This window comes from Neodiprion virginianus, chromosome 2 (assembly GCF_021901495.1).
Source record: "Neodiprion virginianus isolate iyNeoVirg1 chromosome 2, iyNeoVirg1.1, whole genome shotgun sequence".
Taxonomy (NCBI): Eukaryota; Metazoa; Arthropoda; class Insecta; order Hymenoptera; family Diprionidae; genus Neodiprion; species Neodiprion virginianus.
Window position 1 is genome coordinate 41,711,841 of NC_060878.1, and position 22,447 is coordinate 41,734,287.

At 42.7% G+C, this 22,447-nt stretch overlaps 3 protein-coding genes across 7 annotated transcripts; 2 read left to right on the forward strand and 1 right to left on the reverse strand.

Annotated features, from left to right (window-relative positions):
• The first annotated feature begins 137 nt into the window (after nucleotides 1-137).
• On the forward strand, nucleotides 138-1,826 carry LOC124298601 (28 kDa heat- and acid-stable phosphoprotein-like). The gene is made up of 5 exons (XM_046750800.1): nucleotides 138-336; nucleotides 489-586; nucleotides 673-810; nucleotides 1,160-1,293; nucleotides 1,402-1,826. The coding sequence occupies exons 1-5, from the start codon at nucleotides 327-329 to the stop codon at nucleotides 1,616-1,618; spliced, it is 597 nt and encodes a 198-aa protein (XP_046606756.1). The 5' UTR covers nucleotides 138-326; the 3' UTR covers nucleotides 1,619-1,826.
• Nucleotides 1,827-3,060: 1,234 nt separating this feature from the next.
• LOC124298598 (vicilin-like seed storage protein At2g18540) lies at nucleotides 3,061-5,720 on the forward strand. Its single transcript, XM_046750798.1, has 4 exons — nucleotides 3,061-3,878; nucleotides 3,953-4,371; nucleotides 4,500-4,640; nucleotides 4,761-5,720. The coding sequence occupies exons 1-4, from the start codon at nucleotides 3,286-3,288 to the stop codon at nucleotides 4,922-4,924; spliced, it is 1,317 nt and encodes a 438-aa protein (XP_046606754.1). The 5' UTR covers nucleotides 3,061-3,285; the 3' UTR covers nucleotides 4,925-5,720.
• Nucleotides 5,721-5,863: 143 nt separating this feature from the next.
• LOC124298594 (uncharacterized) lies at nucleotides 5,864-22,320 on the reverse strand. Of its 5 annotated transcripts, none has more exons than XM_046750792.1 (22): nucleotides 22,280-22,320; nucleotides 18,794-18,954; nucleotides 18,508-18,717; nucleotides 17,639-17,840; nucleotides 16,072-16,232; nucleotides 15,863-15,994; nucleotides 15,595-15,774; nucleotides 15,225-15,476; nucleotides 14,585-15,109; nucleotides 13,643-13,852; nucleotides 13,281-13,444; nucleotides 12,764-12,911; nucleotides 12,521-12,635; nucleotides 11,334-11,471; nucleotides 7,816-7,875; nucleotides 7,618-7,745; nucleotides 7,385-7,516; nucleotides 7,111-7,315; nucleotides 6,871-7,019; nucleotides 6,557-6,772; nucleotides 6,350-6,451; nucleotides 5,864-6,268 (listed from the first exon to the last, which is right to left on the reverse strand). In XM_046750792.1, the coding sequence occupies exons 2-22, from the start codon at nucleotides 18,944-18,946 to the stop codon at nucleotides 6,182-6,184; spliced, it is 3,669 nt and encodes a 1,222-aa protein (XP_046606748.1). In that variant the 5' UTR covers nucleotides 18,947-18,954; nucleotides 22,280-22,320; the 3' UTR covers nucleotides 5,864-6,181. The 5 variants fall into 5 exon arrangements, with proteins under 5 accessions (XP_046606748.1, XP_046606745.1, XP_046606747.1 ...); XM_046750789.1 differs by lacking the exon at nucleotides 22,280-22,320 and adding an exon at nucleotides 21,807-22,100; XM_046750791.1 differs by lacking the exon at nucleotides 22,280-22,320 and adding an exon at nucleotides 20,677-20,864.
• Nucleotides 22,321-22,447: the final 127 nt, after the last annotated feature.

A 22,447-nucleotide genomic window follows, 5' to 3' on the forward strand; every position in this document is an offset into this window, starting at 1 on the left:
AATGGCCACGAAGTAATACTTCATGACAATGGCATCTGGCGATGATAGACCCAGATGTGTGCAAAAAAATTTCGCCAGATGGCGCATGTTGTAGGTTTTTTTGTTGCTTCAAGATTTCAATCGCGTATGCTCGTCAGTTTGTCCTTGAACTGGGTTGCTCGTAGTAGTTGCCTACCAAAGCAGCAATACGGAGCTTGACAAGAGACTGAGCGGTTAGGAGTATCGAGTGAAAATTAGGGCCAGCGGAGTGAAGATAAATACATAATTGTGGAATTTTTTTTATCCAATATTCGTTGAAGGTTATCCTATATTTAATTCGCCGAAAAATGCCACGAGGTTAGTAGACGGGAGGTGAAAATCTCCATTTTCGTAATCAGCACGAAATACCAGTGTACAAGTACGAAATGTAATACACGAGCACGTTCTTGTACTGAAATCATTCTGGACTCTCGCGGACCGAATAACCAATAGAATCGCATATTTTCCAGGAAAGTTCGTTAATCACAAGGGCAGAAATCGCCGCTTCACGAATCCTGAAGAGTTGGAGGAGCAGCGAAGGCAGGAAGAAAAACAACGACAGTGGAGGGTTAGCATTTTGAGGTTAACTTTTGTGAGCAATAATACACGTCCCGGAATTTGCCTGTAATAAACTTGTAACCCATCTGAATACAGCAAACAAGAGGAGATACGAGTTCCAGTGAAGAGGAGGAGCAGGAACAATCCAAAGCAGCTGGCAGTGACAAGCTGAAGAAAGTCGATGAGTCTGAATCGGAAAGCGACAGTGAATCCGAGTCGGACTCGGACCCAGATGTAATGAGGATTCCTTGAAACTCTTACTTTTCTCCGCATTACACGAAAACTTATATGACATTCAAGATTTCCATCATTCTATTGTCGGTAGTTTAATTTATTAAAACTATTGCCTGCAACGATGGCACAGTTCGTTCAACAAACATCATTTTATTCAGTCACGTGATACCGTCTAATTAAGAAATGTATTGCATCATGTTACCGACAACTGTGTGACTCACATTTCCTTGCCATTTTTATTTTTGCTCGTTTTCAATACTCAAAACCTAATGGCATTACGAAAACAATTCTATGTTACCAATAGTGAACCAACTCCTTGAATCATATAAATAAAATCCATTATTTACAGGGGAAAGCAAAAGGGGTAGAAAATCTAATTCAAGTAGAAAATCCGAATAGGGTGCAGAAAAAAGTGAAGAAATTATCCCAGCTGAATGAGGCGCTAGCGAAATCATCCAAGCCCGAACTTTCACGAAGAGAAAGGTACTTATTGATCTGATAAATAACTACTCTGAATGCAACGTGATTTGCAATGTGTTGTTCTACTGGTAGTTATTCCAATCTTGTAACACAATTCGTTTTGGGTCGTAGGGAAGAACTGGAGAAACAAAGAGCAAAGGCAAACTACCAGAAACTCCATGCTGAGGGTAAAACAGATGAAGCACGTGCGGATCTGGCTCGGCTAGCAATAATTAAGCAGCAGCGAGCAGAGGCTGCTAAGCAGCGGGAGGATGAAAAGAAACAAAAGGAATTGGCACAACAAAAAAAGACGGAATTAACACAGAAGGCTTTGGGAAAACGTTCCTAGTGCAATTAATAATCGTTTTATAATAAGAATTATGACGAATATTACTATTACCATATTATAATCACAATACTAAAAGACTCACTCTTCTCTTTACTCGCGTAATTACATCGCAATTTATTGAAGCAACCAAACAAAAATCACTAAGCGGTCTATTACGTTTGTTTCATGGATTTGTATTTATTTGTATGAATACAGTTTACTAAACTAATATTAAAGATATCTTCAATTTTCATTACACTTCGAATTCACTAAAACTTTATCTTCCGAAAAATAACGCCCGGCAGAGAGCAACTGAATCAACACTCCAAACGCTTCAAACGGACAGTGAATGCTAAGATAGTGTAATTAAGATAATGCGTAGTTCAGACAAATAATAATGGTGTTCTGTAGTACCGGTGCAACCAGCAGACATACCACTTAACACAGAAGACGCATTGTCGGTTACGTTTTTTGGATTCGGTTTCGCTTTTCGTTGACGGAAAACTTTGTAACCCCGCTTGCCTGAATCATGCGCACGAATCGTTCAGCGTGTAGGAAAATTCACGGTATATACCATGTAGCCTAAATTCATCGATCACAAAACTTTTGTACATGTGCATACATATATACACCGGTTCATAGTATTCAAATTTAAGCCAATCGTCGCTGGCGATGACAAATCAGTAACCATTGAATCGCGTTACAAACAGAGATCGCCAGTCGCAGCTCGCTCCGATCGGTCTAGGGTTGTGTGAGGTGTGTTAGTCGTGTTTGGGCAGCACAAGCGGAACCTCGCAGTTTTCGGGCTGTATCGTTTACTCTAATCTTTGTTTGCTTACCAAACTTAGATTACTTGATTCTTACACGTAACGCAGACCTTTGGCTCCGGGAGAAACAGGCTTATTGAAATTAGAATAGGATTCAAGTGTTGGAATGAAATTGGAGTTTCTTGAGTGTCACAGAAATCTGCGATTTATTAGTAGTATGGACAAATTCATTTACTATCGCAACGACACTAGATTACCAAGCAATAATCTTCGCTTAGGATTGATTTTACCATGGGTTTTATATTCATAAAAATTTTGGGACCACCAGCGCCTATTACTGGAATTTTGATATCGAGTGACTTTCAATTATTTATTCTCTGCGGCAATACGCGTGAAAGAATGAAGAGAAGTTGGCTAGATCAGTCTGGCATTTGTAAATGTGGTATAGCGGATAGCGAGTGGTCGAGAATAGTGTTTTTTTTTTTTTTTGCGGCTTGTGATCGGCTACCAAAGTCGTAAAACATCAGTGACTAGGACCGCCGAAATTCAATCTCCGGAGTAGTGAGTTTAAAACAATTTAGGAAACTGCTTGATGGAGGAGGTTCGAAACCAGGTGCAAAATACGTCTTTGAGTGGTGAGACTTTGAACGAAACCGATAGATTTACAACATATCCTGAAAACTGTAGATCGTTTGTCATCGAAGTTACCGGGAAATCGCCATTGTTTGAATAAAAAGCTCAACATCCTAGTACCTATTATGGATAAACATTCATTCGTCTGTAAGTAGCGCATTAATCTCTGCCTTACCCAACGCGGAAAGTCGCAGGGTAAAAAATTGGCGCTTATTTTAAACGATTTCCTCTAAAAATACCGCCAATCGGAATTCCAGGTCCTCGACCAGGGTTAAATGTTGGACAGTGATGGCCGATGACAGTGACATTGACAGCTGGTATTTAATGAAAGATGAAATCGTTCACCCGCCCTGTAAAAACCTGCGTTCGAAATTCAACGACCCTGAGCACAACGGGGCCAGAATATCAAACGGTTACTCCGCAGCCTCCCATCGATCTCAAAACGCGGAACAAATATCGTCTCCATCCAGTACCGAGGTTCGTTTCATAAACCCAGCGATATACGCGGAGTCTCTCACACCCTCGAACGGCTTCGCCGAGAACGTGAGGACGCCCCGCACAAGCACCGACGAGGAGGCAACCGTCGTCGTCGAGGTCCGTTACGGCGATTCGAACGGTCTTGCAGACGGGCTCTCCACCCTATCAGTCAACGAAGACTCCCCCAGTATCGGCGAAGGTGATGCCCCAAGTGATCAGGTTGACCTGGGTGCAGCGGACACGTACCGATGCAGTTCCCAGTCAGACACATCGCGGACCTCGACGCTTACCCTGACGCACAATTCAAAGTCCGTCACTCGGCTCGTGAGGCGGTGCGTAATCGATGGGTCTTCAAAAATTTACGACGATGGAGACACGGCCGCGGATCAGGAGGACGTCCACAGGTGCGCCATGCCTCGTTGTCCTTAATTTCTAGCTCGAAAGCTGAGAATAAATGGACACGTAACTTCTGCTTCAGGTTTTCTGCGAATTGTCGAAGAATAGTGCAGCTCTCCTCCTCGTCGGTCTCGAGTTCTACATTCTCTGACAGCAGAACGAGCGGCCCAGTTCTTGCTCGTAGAATCGCCCATCAGGAATGGGTCCGGAAGAAGCAGCGGGCTGCTCTCCAGAAAAGCGAAGCTGAGCGCAGGGCCGAACTCAGACGTCGGCAGGAAGAGGAACGGGCTGAGAGGGAGCGAGTTGAGCGCGAGCGGAAGGAACGAGAGAATTTTTTAAGATGGCAGGAACGGAAGAAGAAGGAAGAAGCGAATAGGAAACTGGCTGTCGAACAGGAACTCGAATTTCAAAGGCGGCTGAAGTCGGTCGAAGATCGAGCCGCCATCGCGAAGATAATACATCTTCAGCAGTGGGCGAGGAAAAAGGAAGCAGCGCAGAAAGGTTTCGTTTCACTTTCTTTTAGTCAATTGAATTGAGTAATACCGTTATTGATAATGTGTGATTTCGTCGCGTGGAGGAGACGCTCAGCGTGTCGATACCAAATGGTACATTTCCTGCTGTTTGTGTAGCACAACAGAAGGAACAAGAGCTTAAACAAAAGGCCATTGAGGAAGAGCGGAAAAAGAGACTGGCGGAAAGCTCTGAGGCTTTCGAGAAGTGGCGGGAAAGCGCGAAGAGCAGACCGAGGCCTGCTACTCAGGGACTCCTACGTTAGTACAATTATAGGCTGATTAACTATTGGCGTAAAGGGGGATGTTGACCCCCCTCGGCTTCGGTCATTTTGTATCGATTTCTTCTCTTTTGAATTTCATTGATTGCCGACCGCGTAGCCCATCAGCGCGCTAAGCCGTCCTACGTGAATCCGAAGCCCTGGCAGCAAATCGTCGACGCAGAAGAACCGGAATCCCAGGATGACTTGTTGAGTAAAAAACCCGCGATGCAGGGCAAGTCAAAGGATAATATTGTGAGGAGAAGCATCGTGTCGCATCACTGACAACGACGAAATGGCGCGAAAAAGGAACGTCAATTGAAAGAGGAGCCCACCCACGTATTTTTCAAATCTTAATCAGAGACGGTATACCGATCACTATTCGATCGATCACTATTATCGCCAGCATCAACGCGGATCCCGATAATTATTATATCGCTTCGATCGTTTCTAACCTCTCCTACAGGCCATCCCTGCATCAGGATGAGTTGCATTTCGTGATCATTTGCGACATGTATATTATTATTAAATTCGTGAGATGCAGTGAAATCATGTTACGAAAAGAGAAACGAGAGCTAGGTCTCTTTTTTAATTCAGGTTACTCGCTTCTCGGTATATCTAATTTTTAGGGCCCCGTTTGAGTTAACTTCAACTGGTAGCCAAAATTTAAATCCCGTCACATTGCCATTATTATTTTACGAATTTCGTTCTTTTCATTGAATTTAATTCGTGTCAAATGTATTTATCAACAGCTGATAATTACAACGTGATTGAATCTGTATTTCACCAATTTTTTAAGCTCAACTCACAAGGTTCCTCTACATGTCTTATTTTGAAACAATCCCTTGCATAATTTGGTGTGATTTACCCGGAGATTGCTAGCTACATTTTTTTATAGATAATGTTTAATGACAGCTAATTACCTTCTCCGTCGAGGTCTAAGAAACTGAGTCACAGACGACTCATAGAAGTATTGTATAATTGTATTTACTAGCTCTTGCCCCTTTTCGTATTATATCTTAATATTACATCCGGACTAGTTATCGTCTTGTGGCGCTATCTCCTATAAAATACAAATCGAACGTGGAGCTCCCCACAACCGTTTGTCCACTTGATGCCATGCGTTTCACTAAACAATAATAAAATTAAAAATCTACACACACCAACGGCTTGTTCGAGTTTTTTGGCACGCTGGAATTATTGAGGCGAGATGTATAAAGCGCATTTACATTCCCAGAATCCTATATCAGCTTTATTTTTTTTTTCATAATCAAAATGTTTACTTTGACATACATTTAATTTAGTTTACCCAGGCTATAAAATTTTTGCATCTCGTTCAGTGTCGAAGCAGTAATTTTAAACGGTCCCGATATAGGTATTCGACATACAGCGTATATATCGGTCATACTTTCGTCACTCGTAGTAAATATTTAGTTAATTGTTATACTCTTTATATATTATCACATAATACTATATGGTATATCCTGATCGTTCGTTGTATACAATAACTAAATCCCTGGTGTTGTAACAACCTCGCAATTCTTAATTGTTCAATAGTTCCTCTTCTTCCTCTTGAAGTCTTTGAATCTCAGATTTGTTCATAAAGTAGTACGACGGTTGTCGTGCTTTCTGAAATTGATAAATAAAAATCGCTCTCAGTTCTAATTCGCAGTTCACGCATCGATGGATCTCGGCAATTACCGGTCTTACCAAATCTTTATGAACTCGTTTTGCTCCACACTTGATCAAAACGTTACTCAAATCTTCTACAGCTTCGACGCCCATCGCGTAATGCAGGGCAGTTCGCTCTAGCTGTAATGAATTTACATTATTTAAATACAGTATTGTAATTACCTTTACATTGTCGATTCAAATTACACTCTATGGACTCAAGCCTGCATCGTAATTCACACTCACGTTATCTCCGATCTTCAGAGTCTCAGGATAATTCTGGGCAATAAACTTGACCATTTCAACGTGCTGTCCCAGGGTCGCGATGTGAAGGGCGCAACGACCCATCGAATTCTTTCCCACAGCCAGCAGACGGCCTCCTCCGTTACCGTCGCTCAGGAGCTCTTTAACGGTATTAGTATCACCCCGTCGCACTGCCTGATGAACTTCTTCACGTCGGGACTGCAAGGAGTGAAATTCATAGAAGACTTATAAATGGTCGGAAATTGTTCTTCGAAGAAACGGTTGTGCCACAATTATTTTACATATATGATACTTGCCACAAAGTTTGGTATAGATTGAAGGAACTGAACGGTGGCCTCGTGTCCTCGCTGAGTGGCAACGTCGATGATCTGCACGCCGTCATCCTTGACGTCCAGGATGTGGTCGTATCCCTCGAGCAGAAGCTCTACGAGTCTTTCGGTTTCACCTGAAAGCGAAAAAATCACCGGTATATATCACTATGTAAGTATGACAAACAATTACATCAGGCTTATTCCCGATAATCTTAATCATCTCACCTCTGGCTGCCAAGTAGACAACCCAGCGATCAATCTCAGCAATATTCTCCGGGATTCCGGCTTGGTGTGCGACGTCTCTTGCCGTTCTGTAGAGCTCATCCCTGAAACCGACGTTCACGTCCGACTCCTGTAGAAACTGGAATAATCCGTTTGCAGCGTGGGAACGAACGGCGGCAAAGTGCAGGAGACTCTGGCCATGCTCGTCCTGCAAGAAATCAACGGGACATGACTGTTGGTGTGAAAAATGAAACAGACATTTGCATAGAATTAATACCCTGTTGTAATTATTGTTCAGGGTGGAATCGGCAGCATCCGAATCCGGACTCTGGGGATAACCGGCGTCATCATCGGCTGGATGTTCATGGGATTCCTGCTCGCGTTCCGATATTATCAAGACGTTCGATTCCTACGGTAGTAAGCGGAGAGTCGAGTTGTGATAGCAACATGACGAGAGGATTACGAGAAATTATGGAGTGAAATGTTCATCCAGTGCCGGGTGAGTTTTACCTGAGTTTTCACTCTTGGCTTGTTCTTGCTGGCGAAGTTGTACAAGTACGTTGCCAGATAGGTAACGGGATCCTTAGGGCGGGTGTTTGCTACTTCGGTTAGTCCCTTTATCAGTGGATCACCAAGGGCTAGAGTGAGATATTTTTATTGCCAGGAGTTACAGAGAGATAATGTGTATGATAGTATAATTCTACTTACAAGAAGCGAGGTAGTGGCCCTCGTCGGTTCGAAAAATGGGGATGTCGATCGTGGACTCTCCTGGAACGAAAGAAATCGATTAAAGTTGTAGGAACGATTTATCTGGCGTGGAAAACATCGATAGGAATGTCTGATATTTTCGGAGTATAAAAGCTTGTGACAATCACTGCTGATTACAGAACGTATAGTTGCGTTTTAGTTCGATTCTGTGACCTGAGCGAACACTAGAGGTAAACTGTAACAAAGCCCTTCCGGTTAATACGAGCATTTACAAAGCACCTAGTTGGCTTAGGTGTTTGTGGTTGATACTCGATGAACTTAACAGCAGGGCTATAGCCAGTACCTCTGACAATGGGTTGGATGTGGAACAGAGCACGTAACGCAGCATGCCAAAACAGAAAGCAAACGAACACAAGACATCACGTTGTAAAAATTCGGAGAAGTTTTGGTGATGACATCGAGTCACAGTAGACACAGTGTCGAGCAAAAGGGTGTTTGAAAAGGACGCTGAATTCAAAACTCGGTATCACTGCTCGGTAATTGCTTGACGATCTACGCTCCAAAAGTATGAAGATTATATACGTTGACTGACGTGCAATTAGTATGAAAGTGCTAATAGTTGGTTTATTTTTGGTACGAATAAGACATTCTTACTTCCAAGAAGGTACATCGTCGGTTCTTTCTTGCAATTAAATGAACAGTGCGTCAAAATTTGAAAACTAGTGTGTCTCTTGTGGGTTATACAGATATATGAGCGTATATATAGTAGTAGTAGTAGTAGTAGTAGTAGTAGTAGTAGTAGTAGTAGTAGTGGTGTAAAATTTGTTTGAGAAGAGGCTTATTGTTTTGCGGTACTGTCATTGTTTTCGTTGAGGTTTTCGTTGCTTTCGATACACAACAGTCAATATCGATTGAAGTATTATAATTATTTCGCGCAATATTTGAGTATGAATTTCAAATATATTTAGAAAGCGGAGATTTGTCATGTCTTAGTATTAGGTTTCTTCTTTTCAATACACTGCACACTGCACACATGAAGAGAAAGAGATAAACAGAGTTCAGGGTTACGGCGAAAGCTCTATCAGACCATCCTCAAATTTAAAGGCGAGAATAGTATCGATTATCCAATTATTAAGTTAGTCCATGAACATCAATAAGTATACTATCAGCAAATATCGGATTATATGGTAAAATCGGTATCTGTATTATGTTTATAAATCGAGTTGGAAAGATATATGCTCCGCCATATGGTTGTTGTTGTTGTAACATTTGTAAACATCGATTCATGCGTGACATATAAAGCTTTGTTAATTTTTTATACGAATGCACGCTGATGACTTGCCATCAATGAAATAAAGAAATATTAGACACAGGATTATTTTTCTTACACATCGCGATACAAATTGTCATCGTTACTATTAGCAGTCATTGCTATTATACTATGGCAAAACACCAAAGGCATCTCGTATATCCAATTATACGCATATTTATTAGTCAATAATATATAATCTTACTAACCCGATATGACAAATTCTTCAGCTCTTCCAGTGCCTAATAATCCAAATTACTGATCTGCCCCAACATCTTTGTCATTAAAATTCTGCCATCAATATAACATTTTTTTTTGTCTAATTTACACGTGTATAATTCATATGCATAATATCAAATCAACGTATGTAAAATAGTAGAAAATAACGAGTTCACATGCACATATCTTTCCAACAAGATATTCTTATAATACTGTATATACTGTGTATACGAGTATATACCTACTTATTGGTTTTGATTCAATGCTCCCACATATTACAATTCAACGATTAAATATACAACATTGGCAAGGGCTTTACATCGAGGGCTAGATACCGAAAAGGCGTAACCCTCAAATATCTCAGCAAACGATGATTTTACTGCGATACGGGCGAACGCAACAAAACTGAGAAAGGTGAATTTCCGCATGAATCGAAAATAATAATGGGTTACGCCCTTATGGTTCTCAGCCCGCCTCGATATCACATAGAGAGTTCACATAAATAGTATTACGATCTATTCGTTATCACCTCTACCACTATATACACGTATTTAACAACTTTGGCGATACATGAGTTGAAAAACTCTACACATTTACTTTAAGTAAGAAATTGGTATTTTTATATTAATAATTGACATTTAACGCACATCCACCTATAAACACGCGATTCGTTACAACAAAATATTACCCATAGATCGAACATTTATCAAATGATTTTACTAATTTTTATTATTATTAATCCGGGACCGGCGCGAGCTGGTCATTCGTTTGCGGAAGGCACTAGCGATCAGGGATGCAATTCTCATGGAATTATTGAGGGCGAGTTCTTTTTCGAGACTTATGATGTTCAGCAGGGCCCTGCAGAAGTCTTGAAGGGTCTGTAACTCCGTGACAGCAAGGCATTGCTGATTACTAATTTTCACGGTGTTCCTCTGCATGGTTTCCCTGATGCTGAGTCCCCGGACGAGGCAAAGGTGCCACAAATTTCCAGGCTCCTTCGTGAGCTCCGGGAGTTTAGCGACGAGGTTGAACTTGAGAGTATTCCCGAGCACAGTGGGTCTCGACGATAGAAAGCCCAGCTTCCGGTCCTTCTTGAAGGCCAGTCCCGCGTCTAGCACCGACATTATTCGTCCCAGCCGCACGTATGCCCTCCCAATCTGCCCCGGGTTATCCTCGGGCGTGCAGCACACCACTCTGAGGTGATCCTGCACGTTGACCCAGACTGCGAGGTCGCCTGCCGCGGCAACAAAGACTCCACGGCCGTAAGGCCAGTGGCGGCCGTGCAGGCGCCGCTCGTCACTCTTGGTGTGCGGGTCGAGGGACAGCAGGAGGCCCGCGGCCGCGAGACGCGCGCGCACCTCGCTCGGTCGCTCGAGAACCTCGTTTAGAGTGTAGTAGGTGCCGGCCTCGTCCTCGCTAGATCCCTCGGCCATGAAACTGGCGAGCTCGGGGCTCATCAACTCGGTCGTTATGTCGCGCTCAGTTTCCTCGAGCTGGTTGACGGTGAGGTTGAGGGGAAGCGGATAGGCCTCGAGGTTGCGACAGCACTCGACGACCCCGGCCAACATGTGTTTCGAGGTCGGGTCCAGGTCGAAGTTCTCTACTACGGCTACGCTGTGCGACTTTTCGTCCGTCGACCGCTCCGAATCGAAGAAGTGCGAGTCCAGGTGATCCGGAATCTCGCCGGTCACTGTCACGCAATGGAAGTCTCTGATCAGCGGTTCCAGCAATTCCGCGAACACGATGTAACTCTCGTAGTCCGGTACTATAATGTAGCCCGGGAAATTTTCATCGTCCAGGTTTGACGGCCGAACGTAGCTCAAACTGTTTAGGCTTACGAAACTCCCGATTGAGCTGTTGCTGCTGTTCATGTTACTGTACTTTCTAAGAGCGGGCCAGATAAGGTCAAACAGGTTGTGATCCAAGCGTGTCAAACGGTGCTTCAGTATTTCAAAAACTGGGCGTTTCAGGTACCGCCCTAGAAGTATACCAGTATTCGTTGAGTTTAACCCGGACAATGAACCTCGACGTCCACCACCTGCCAACAGCTTGAAACAACGCTCCAGGGTCACCAGGGTTTCCGGTTCTGTCACATCGCGCCGTGCGGAATATGTGTCTCCTCCGGGAACTGTGTTCAATTTTCACCAGAACAATATTAGCAATTACAAAACATTCAACTCTTTGCTAGACATTCGATTTCCTGACGTCAGGTTCACACTTACAAACATTTAGAAAATGTGATATACAACAGATTGCATTGGGGGATGCACAATGAACGATTAGTCACGCTGAAATGGAAACTCTTGAACGATGATTTAGTATTCTTCTCGTTTATAACGTACTTTACTGAATTCACCTTGGTAGTAGCAATTTCTTGTTTTTCGATACACAACTTCAGTGATTTATATGCAACGGTTATAAGAATCAAAATATTTACAGTAATAGCTCAACTACGGTTTTTTAATTCCAGATTACCGTAACCATCACTGTCAGAAACAATTCTCGTAAACGTTAAAATAGATTTCGTACAGTGAAAGTGTAACGTTTTGGAATCTATCTTTACATTTTTCATTCGTATCAAGTTTTAAAACAGCTCAAGTGTTGCCATTTTTTTTATCAATTCAAAATTGAATACGCCTCAATTTGTTCCGATACAACAGAATACACCTGCGGCAGTGATCAAGCCTTTGCACGATAAAAGATGTCGAGGAATTTTATTGAATAATCATGAATACAGTTTGTTCCAGAATTATGTGTTAATCAAATATAAATTGACGTGACCGTGATTCAACGTACTCTTAATTTCAACAGTGAAGTTATGCGATAACTATTTGTAACACTTTTCCATCGATTCCTCGGGTCTGACAACTGCAGCATGCGAAAATTTACGTCGTTGGAAAAAATGTCATACTAATGAACTTTTTGAAAGCTCTATAAAAACGCGCAACAAAGTAAAACTTGAAAGTCATTGCGATTTATCATAATTGTAACAATATTCGATGTTCTTACTAGGTTGTTACTACATTTGGTTTACACACATTCATTTATTTTCAGTTGCGATAAGCGTGAATCGTGAGCGGTGATAATAATTTCAGTGCATTAGTTGCGACACGCGAAAAGATTCCACGTGACTTACGGTGCCTCATAAATACTTTGAAGAAGGGTCTCTTATTGTACCTTTATCTGTCAACATTTCGTCGGCAATCTTTTCGTGCGCCCCGAAATCCCGCAGTAATTTTTTATGCGAAAAGTCCTCCGGATTAGTTTTATAATAATCCGCTTTGTGCCCAAACTGTGTAAAATTGAAACCCACAATATCAGCGATTCGTAATATTGAAACGCCCATTGGCCACCGTTCTTCCAAAAAAACAAATCAAAGTAGAAACGTGAAAAATAATTCGATCCGCAGTCCAGACTCACGTTATCTTGGACCATAGGATTCGCTCCGAGGTGCAGAAGGAGGTTGTAGTAATGCCCGTTGTCGGCGAGGGTGGCTGCGTAATGAAGAGGCGTCCTACCGTCCCGGTCTGGAGCGTGTGCGGTTTCTGCGAACCTGCCAGCAAGGTACCTGCGGAGTTCGATGTCGATTAAGAATTAAAACGTGAGTTAAAAATTCCTTCGCGATGGTGTCAGGCCGGCTGATCGATTCACGACTTGGAACGAAGGGCGTGGAAGGATATCGACGACACAGCTCGACCTTCTCCGCAGAATAGAGAAGCAATAGCAATCCTTAAATTAGTTATGAGAGGTATGTACGTTGCGATTAGGAATCACATTCGGTACGCGGAATGTCACACCCGTTTCACGGTTTGGCGGCCAAGCGAAAGGTCAAGACGTCTTAAATTACTGGCTGGAAAATCAATGCGACAAGCTTGAGTAAAGTCTATACCGCGGGAGAAAAAACTGTTGCAAATGATTCAACGATTTTCTTTCTCACCTTATTACACCGGTGTGTCCGAATATTACGGCCACGTGCAGAGGCGTTGCTCCGTTTGGCGATGAGCCGTCTCTTGCAATTGCAAATTTACGACGATCCAAGGCCCCCTGAAGGTCTCGCAAGTTACCTTCGCGCGCCGCCATGTGAATGGCGTGTATTTTTCCCTGTAAATTATCAAAGTCCACGTGCTTAATAGCTGTATGCGTGTACACTATGAGAAATGTTCTGTGTCGGCGTTGATAATTTGTGCAGTCTTCAATTTCATTCGAAACTCTGTGTGTCACGCCAACCCTTAGAAACGTGTCGAGTAAAATTATGCGCGCGGATGGGTTTGTTTGTGTATTCGATGACAAAGAACGCACCATGTAGGCAGGGACGTTATCGATGAACGCCTGAAGTTCAGGGTTGCTCGAATGCCTTCCGACGAGTCTGCGACCCTCGCCGTTGAGCACCAAAGCAGCGAGCTGCTCCATGTTCCCGTTTTCAACGAGATCCTCAACTTCTGGATCAACCGTCATACTTCCATCGTTCAGCTCGGCTTCGGGTAGTTCTTCGTGTTCACCGACTATCACCTGGACAAACAAAAGGCTTGCGCATGATTCGCAATGCGTCACGTACAGTGGAAGGACAATCGATAATATATCTCTTTGCATATATACATATGTATTCATCTATTATTTATTTTCTTGTCACCCGCATATTCTGCACGCGGGCTAAAATTTACCTCGAGCAATCGGACGACACGGAGTGCAGGCGTTATCGCAATGAATTAATAAAATACAAGTGTGAACCATTCATCGTTTATTTTCCGCAGTTAATTGGGGTCAGAGTTTTATATTGATGATTTACAGACAACTGTTATTGATATAGAAAAGTGTTTTTTTTTTAAATCAAATTCATTGTTTGGAATGCAATGAATCATTTTTGAAACAATTATCTTTCAATATTAGGAAATCAGTGTTCGGGAAAATGAATTTTCAAACTTTCAACAAAATTCTTTACCGAATTCGATTCGTGTACATATTTTGCACCCTTCATACATGAATGATAAACTGTATGCCAGACGTTGCCGATGTTTCATTCCAAATATCTTCAATAATCATAATATGGTATGACTAGTATATTCGACATCGTTAGTTATCGTACGAAAAACCCGTACGCCAGTTTTAGCATTAATTGTACGAAGAGAGCTTGATTTGAGTCGAACTACGATATCTCTCCCCGCATCGCAAGCTCAATAGCTCAATCCTCCGATCATACTTTCCAACTTCTACATCTCAATTGCTGCCTGAAATTCCCCAAACCTGATCATCCTCGTGAACCGTATCGTCAAGTCCAGAATCCCCGGTGCTTGGTTCAGTTCGTTCGTCGTGGTCCCCTTTTGTCTCTTCTCCAAGAGCGTCCTGTTCCTTGTGCTGATCTAGAACCGCTTCCTTGATCTCCCTGACTTCCCGGTTAGCTTCGCCTTCCGAACCCATCTTGGAATTTTTCACCACCACATCATCGTCCGAAGAATCCTCCTCAGTTTCCTCCTTTAACGGGTCCACCATGGGCTTAGACCCTGTCTCTGTCTCTGTCTCTGGTTCTGGCTCTGGCTCTGGCTCTGTCTCTGACTCTGGTACTGGCTCTAGCTCTGGCTCTGGCTCTTTCTCTGGTTCTGGATCTGATTCTGTTATTACTCCAGTTTCAGATTGCGGTTCCTGCGCTGGTTCCGGTTCCGCTTCTGGCTCGGATTCCGATTTCCTCTCTGGTTCCTTGTGCTCAAGCTCGTCGTGGGCGAGTTTTATCTGCTCCTCCAAGTCATCCTTCCCATCGTCTTTGAAACCATTCTGAAAAAGAGATGCGTTGCTAGCTAAATGATCGGGAACTCGATTTCGGGAATCTATCACCCTTAATTTCGACGGTCAACCCGGAGCTCGCATTGTCAAATAGAATCTCAATTACCCCGAACGTTTCCTTCTCGCTTTCCTCCGACTTTGAGGGTGCCTCAGGACTCCCGAAAGCACTGTCAATGTCCGCGTTGCTCACAGCTTTCTTCACCCCTCTAACAACTGTTTCTCCAGCTTCCAAGATTCGCCAGTCCCAGTTCTTCGGGTAAGATGTACCGGAAACGCGCGGTGCTTCTGGTATGACGACCAAATTTGTCGCGTCTACGTCCGACGGTCGGTTCTTGTAGAAGGACGCTGTCTTTTGTCTCTGTGGGTATGATAATTCGGTATACTTAAAAAATAGGGCTGCAGTGTTTGGCGGATATTTGACGGTGGGCTTTTTGTGATTGTTAACTTTGCAATCAAATATCAGTGTATTGACTAACGTTATCCATTTGATTTTCGTTGGCGCCGCTTTGGACCAGCATATCGTACATGATCCCGTCATCCTTCAGGGCTGCGGCATAATGGAGCGGAGTCTTGCCTTCGGAATCTTGCATATCAATCGTCTCAGGACACCTGGTCAGGATCTCTCGGGCAATTTCAGTATGCCCCAATCCCGCGGCCTGAGAAAAAGGTAAGACATTTGGTGTATTGAATACTGCTTCGAGTATGGAATGACCGGAATCATTTATTTAACTGACGAAGATTTACCTTGTGGAGAACGTTCAGACCGTTGGCATCTTTGCTGGTGAGTATTACCGGGCAAACGGGATCGCTCACTTTTTGCCTGAACCCATCAACGTCGTTTTTAACTGTCGCAGTATGAATGTCTTTCACAGTGCCCTGTGGGAGATGGAAACTGATCGCTTGAACAACGAATTGTCGTGGTTAACGAACACCATGCTCGAATGTTTGCCTACCATTATGAACGGCACTGCTTCTAAAAACTTCTTGACTCGAGGATTGTTGCTCGTCTCGCACCGCAATTTCAACCCATGGCCCTCCCATAGTACTTGCTGCAGTTTACCGATGTCCCGATTATGAATCCATATCCGTATATTCGACGGCTTGAAGTCCAATGCTGAAAATCGAACATTTCGGGTACAGAAAAAAAGCTCAAGTCACTTTCGCAGTTCCGAAACTTGCGTCTGTGTCCATCTCATCGGCAAATAACTGTTAAAGTTCAACCACCGCGGGCTGGCGGAGAACTTGGCGAAGTCAAGTGACGGAAGAGGTGTTTTAAAAAATGCATGGGGCATGCCGTGACTGCAAACGTTTACCTCGTGTGCCTAAGTCCGTGTGCCTCGGAGCAAGAGAATCGCGTGTTTCGTAGGTCGCTAAATATTTTATCGCTTAGTTATAATCTAGGTGAACGCATACCGAGTCTGAGGAAAGGTAGGGAGAAGTGAGCTCGCACGATTTACGATATTGCAACACCCACGCGCATTAAACCAGCTTTCAAGTCGTAAAAAGTATTCCGTTATTTTTGCTTTTTATCAGTAAGAGATAGCCGCAAAAAACGGACCTCGGCTGTCGACCGAATACTAGGTAGGTTTTTGAACGGCGTGATAATGGTGGGGTACACCGTGCTGATATTAAAAACGTAGTTAAATACCGAGAAACGAACATGGAAACAAAGCAACAATGTCACACCGCGATACAGAGGATGTGGAATTAGATGATAAAAGTTGGCGTTTCCGCCGATCGCCGGGAATAACATACGTATACTTATTTATGCTCCTTATAGCATATCGCAAATCGCGTGTTCTGCAGCCGGCTGCTGTTGCCACCACTAAATATTAAAACAGCCCGTCACGAGCTGCCCCATTGGTGAGCAGTGTGTTTTACCTGACAAGTTTGCGATGTTGTAACACGGGTTCCTTGAAGCAGGAGCCATCTAACGAAATTTTCGTAATATTCTCCGATGATTTTCAAACTTGTCGCAAAAAGGAAGAAGAACGAGAGCCAGAAAAGACGTACGGAAAATCGTCACCGCGGTGTCTTTCCAACGGCTATTACAAACGAGTGATCGTCACCGGCTTGATTACTCCTAAAATATAATTATTTCCGGCGGATCCGCAGCGTTTTCACACAAAATAATCGATGAACGTTTTCCTGCATTTCGCCGTGTCCTACATAATATCATTATTGCGTCTTTGTGTCTGTAAACGAGCTCGGCACCTATTACGAATTTACGTATTATCGATCATCGGCATCGGTATAAGTTTAACGTACCTAATGCATAGCTCAGAATAGGTAGAAGGGGCTTGTGTTAAACTCTTTTGCGACGCAAGACGTAGTAAGTGTGAGTTACGTCGCAGCTGGCATTTTCGCCTCGCAATTACGCCGAACGATGGGGAACAAGCCGGTATTTCACCACTTTTTCCACCCTCCTTCCCCCCTTTCGAGAACCGCGAACAATGCATTTCTTACAATGATCGAAAAACTCGTCGCGATCACCGGCTGATCCTATACTCATATACTCACTCTCTTTAAAGCTGTAAACTTTTCTTCCCTGCATTTTTTCAACCTCGGGCAATTCCACCTCCCCCGTATGCTCGAGGTAGTAAGCTGCCGGATGACCTTGCTTGTCCCAGAGACTCGTGTCACAGCCACCCTTCACCAGGACCTCCCAAACGATGTCTGGCGTTGCGCAAGCTGAGCAGTAGTGCAGCGCTGTTCTGCCCTCCTGCGCAAAAAAGATTTTTTACTCGGGGTAACGCTCGAAAGCTTCGCGATTTATTCTCCCTTTCACACGCCGGAGAACGCGATTAATTAACACCTCGCTACAAACTTTATTGTATAATTTATTGACTGTATATATTCGAAAAGATATAGCGGGATTGGTATTTATTATTATTATTATTCTTGACACATTCGTCGAATTGATTATTACCGATAGTGCACGATGAGCGAATAATTTTTATGCGCAAAAATCGACGATAATTAACTTTCATCGGAAGCAAATGACGCGATAGGCAATAATTAGCGCAATGCTTTGACACACCGAGAAAGTTAATTAGAGAGTAGTAGAGAAATAGACGGGAGAAAATAGAGACGAGCGATATTTATTAACTCCTGTTGAGGCTTTTCAGAGACGGAACGGTAATTGACGAATTACGAGAAGCGGAAACGGATAACGATCGACGGAATTCGCGAACTAGAGAGGCGAGCTTTCGAGACTAAGACGACGTATCGCGCTAAGCGATCCGGACACGAACCTGAAACTCGACAAACAGGTGGTTTACAGCAGAAGCTGAAACGAGGAACACGGCAGAGGTGCGAAAAACTAGAGTCTAACGATATATAAGCAAGGATTTCGCGAGCTTTTGGACAAGTTAAACCGTCAGACTCACTCTGTCCCGCTGCTGGGTTGTGGCGGGGTAATTTTCTACCAGATATTCAACGATGTCCTGGTGATCATAGTACACGGCTTTGTGAAGGAGAGGAATACCCGCGGAGTCCTTTGACGTCGCCAATTTCTTCTTCGGCTCGTCGAGGATCAGCCGTTGGACGTCACCCAGGGCGCCGCGTACCGTCGCGTCGTGAACCTGGCTGATTTTCGTCTGCGGATACGAACGGAAAGTGGAATAAGATCGCATGATTCGCGGAAAGAGAAGCCGCGTCCGTTGCACTATTTACCAGGTAGATCGGCAGGCCCTTTAGGAAAACCCGCGTTCGAAGGTCCGGGGAATTTTCACCCAGCAATCGGGTTCCTCGACCTTCCAGTACCACATTTTCCAACTTCTCGATTTCCCCTCGCTGAAGCCACTGTCTAACGGTGTTTGGGTTCATCTGCAGGTCTGAAAGCACGTTGCTAATTTTCGCAAACTGTCTTTGAACGCAGGCGTGGGTGCGAAGGGACGTGTCTCGTCAAAGAAGTTGTGAAAACGAAGGACAATATTTCGTGACAGTTGTTTACTTAAACTGAACTCAAATTACATTATCAATTGTCGCATAATTAATCATAAAAACTTCAGCATCGAGTAACGGGGGAAAATGAAGAGGAAAAAAGTGATGAAAAAGAATTCTCGGAACTTGTAGACCTTGAAATTGTTTCACGTAACTTTTATACGGAGTGAATTAAAGAGCAGACTTTATTCAAAATTAAAGGAAACAAAAGGGACACATCGCGTCTTCTGCTGAAATATACTTCGTAAAATTTAGAATCCACTATAAAAACAGTGATAACCACTTGTGTGTAAGTAAAATCTGCTACACTTATGGTAATCCGTGTTTTTCCGTGTATTACGAGTATATAAACACGTTTCCAGCTACGTATTGGCCGGTTATTCACTCGTCGGTTACGCATGCGGTGAATCCCAAACGTGCGTTTTGTTTAACTTGAATTACAGAGAATAATTATCACGTATACATTAAGTCCTTCGTTTCTTTCTTACGCCTCAACATTGCATCATTCTTTTGATGTTTGCGGTTCCTTCTCCTTTATTTCAAAAAACTTAACCACTCACCTGGATAATAACACATGAATTATTGAAGAGTATAGTTTTTCCCAAAAAACGAATTGCTGGCGGTACTTAAGATATGTTGAAAATAATTACAACTACTCCTAAATACAACGACCAAATTGCGTCATTGTTAAACAAATTTCCATCCACGCACATATTTTCATGTAGGATTTTATCCATCGAGCAAAACACAGAACGCGTAATAAGTATGTCGCACAATTTATGCACATATGAGTGCAAGATAAGTCTGTAAAGTGACGCGTGTCACACACGTGTACAGTTCTGGGGGATAGTGCAAAAATCAATTATTTACACTAAAGGCTGTCGGGCTGCCCTACATACGCGACTATTGGAACTGGAACGTCTTTCTATTTATATCGTATATACAAATATATTTCTCACCACTTCGACGGTTCTTATTGTTACTAATGTCGAGGGCAAAGATATTCGACAATTAGGCAAGAAATCGTGGCATTTTTGTTTACGCCAAATTCTGACAAAATCGCTGTAACAGGAAGTAGAATTCTTCTATTTATTATTTTCACTGTCAGTGAGGTCGTCAATTAATTAATTGAACCTTGCACGAGACGATTGTAAATAATTATTGCGATACTTCGAAGTTGTCCGAAAAAAAAAAAAAAAAAAAAAACAAGAGCAAGTCTCATTACGTTGCACGAGATATTTTATTACTTTTGTGTGAAAAATAATTTCACATACACACGTGTACGATTTAATTGCAGGAACGAATGAGGAAAAAAAATTACAAATTTCGCGAAATAATTTATAGGAGCAAGTTTACACAAAATTATGATTGCACGCGTCTAAACTTCTTGGAGATATTCTTCGCAGAATTTTGTGAAATGTAAAAACGTTCGATTGTTGAAACATCGAAATCGACCAAAAAACATAAATTTTGTTTTCTCTATCGTTTGTAACATCTCGCCGTGGAAGGTGCAAGAATAATCGATGAATTTTGCAGTGAACATACGAAAACGTTCAAGTGCGTACAGAGTGCTAAAGAATTCTTGCAGAGAATCGAATTAATTTTCCTTATACCTTATTCCGTATCTGGGACGCTGATTTATGGTCGAAAAATCCATTCGACCGACGCCTAAATTGTGTGTGAATTTGCCCTCAAGTGTATAATGTCCGCTCAACTGGTTCAGAAACCAGCGGGCAGTTTGACGTGCGTCGCGTTTGGACGTCACGCGTCGAATGACGACGCCTGGCGTCGCGATGCGCCGTTAGTGGGATCTACACGTACAGGGTCGTGGGTAGTTATATACGCGCATCGGCTTATGTACCTCTAATTTGCTAAATAATATCGATTCCTTATTCATTATTCGATTACTAGAATAACGGAGCTGCAGTTCAACGTTAAAGGATATAAATACAAACCTATAATTGACGCTTCGCTCGCGGTTATCGCTGCATCGCAAAGTTTCATTTTTACATCCGCAGCGGACATTGATTTGACAAAAATTTGATCGGAAAACGTTAATAACGGTAAAAATTCGAAGAGTAGAAAATTTGAAGCAAACTTTGGCTGGAAATAAATTTACCGCTGAGTGCAGCTGTAACGCGTAAGTAATGACAATCTGCAAAAAAATGTTGCGCAAAAAACCGACCGTCGAGAAGTAGGTAGAGAGAAAAGTTTGAAAAAAAATCTGTAGTTTATTTGATTACATAGGATAAAAAAAAAAAATTGAACGTAGATCGTTTAGCTCAAGGCTGGGAGCGTAATGATCGACCATCGACTGGCAAGTAAATATTCATTTAAAACTGTTTACTTTCTCACGATTCGCCATCGCCCATAAAACGAATCTGAGAAGTTGCTTATTTCGCCGGTGATTTCCCTCCCGACGAGTGACGCGATCGGTCAGAGGAAGAAGGGCAAAAAAAAAAAAAATCCCACGGTTGATAAACGACGTCGTTTAAAACGCCGTTTAACCTCGCGAGATCGCCGCAGGCGTTAATAATTCTTCCTGCCCCAGTTTCAAATATGAAATTAAACTGATTTCCGTAAAACAAATCACCCGAAATGGAACGGTATTGAAATTAGAATTCTCAAAATTTTGATTAATCAAAAATCTTGGCAATTTTTATCGCCGAACGTATACTCCCGGAACAGTTGTTTTAATTTCAATTAAAACCGATTACCGCAAATTGCACTAATGAGCGCTTACCTTTCATTGCGGTGACGTAGATATCCGTATAATTTTTCTTTTATTTCTTACTATCGGTGATACGTCGAATTGGATTCTTAGATATTCAAATACGTACTTAGGAAACGTGCACTATAGTTTCCTATCCAAACGATTTCACCGTATCGTCGAGTATGAACATAAACAGCTAAAATTACTTATTAATACCCACGGCGTAAAGGCCAGTCGATATATTTTCTACATAGTGCAATGACACATCGACCCTCCGCCGACATTCCAGCTCGATAATTCTCTAAATTTCATCGCTTAATATAGAATATTCGGCGAATTTTAGACCCAAAAAATCTACCGTAATATTGTTCGGTAATTAATTACACCACCTTGTATGATCCAACAGTTTTTACAACCGATTAAAATTCTACGGTAATTCCCCGAGACGATTCGGACTATAAAATTCACCCACAGAGCTACTTTGCGATACGATAAAATCTGACCATTCAGCGACGATTTTAGTCCTGATCGAGCCGAGCGACGGGTAAATTCCAACTGCGGGAAATGGCGGTGCACCGCACGTAGTCGGCTCATTGTCAGTCGCCCCTACATTGTTTAATTATTAAAAGTGATAAGCGCGCATGCAGGAAGACATCAGGCCTATGATACGC

Coding starts and splice junctions, on each gene's coding strand:
- LOC124298594 (XM_046750788.1), bottom strand. Junction 18,718..18,793: donor AGGGCCTGCCGATCTACCTG/GTAAATAGTGCA, acceptor TCGTATCCGCAG/ACGAAAATCAGCCAGGTTCA. Junction 7,316..7,384: donor TGAACAATAATTACAACAGG/GTATTAATTCTA, acceptor GATTTCTTGCAG/GACGAGCATGGCCAGAGTCT.
- LOC124298598 (XM_046750798.1), top strand. CDS start 3,286: ATGGCCGATGACAGTGACATTGACAGCTGGTATTTAATGAAAGATGAA. Junction 3,879..3,952: donor GATCAGGAGGACGTCCACAG/GTGCGCCATGCC, acceptor CTTCTGCTTCAG/GTTTTCTGCGAATTGTCGAA. Junction 4,372..4,499: donor AAAGGAAGCAGCGCAGAAAG/GTTTCGTTTCAC, acceptor CTGTTTGTGTAG/CACAACAGAAGGAACAAGAG.
- LOC124298601 (XM_046750800.1), top strand. Junction 587..672: donor AAAAACAACGACAGTGGAGG/GTTAGCATTTTG, acceptor ATCTGAATACAG/CAAACAAGAGGAGATACGAG. Junction 811..1,159: donor AGTCGGACTCGGACCCAGAT/GTAATGAGGATT, acceptor CATTATTTACAG/GGGAAAGCAAAAGGGGTAGA.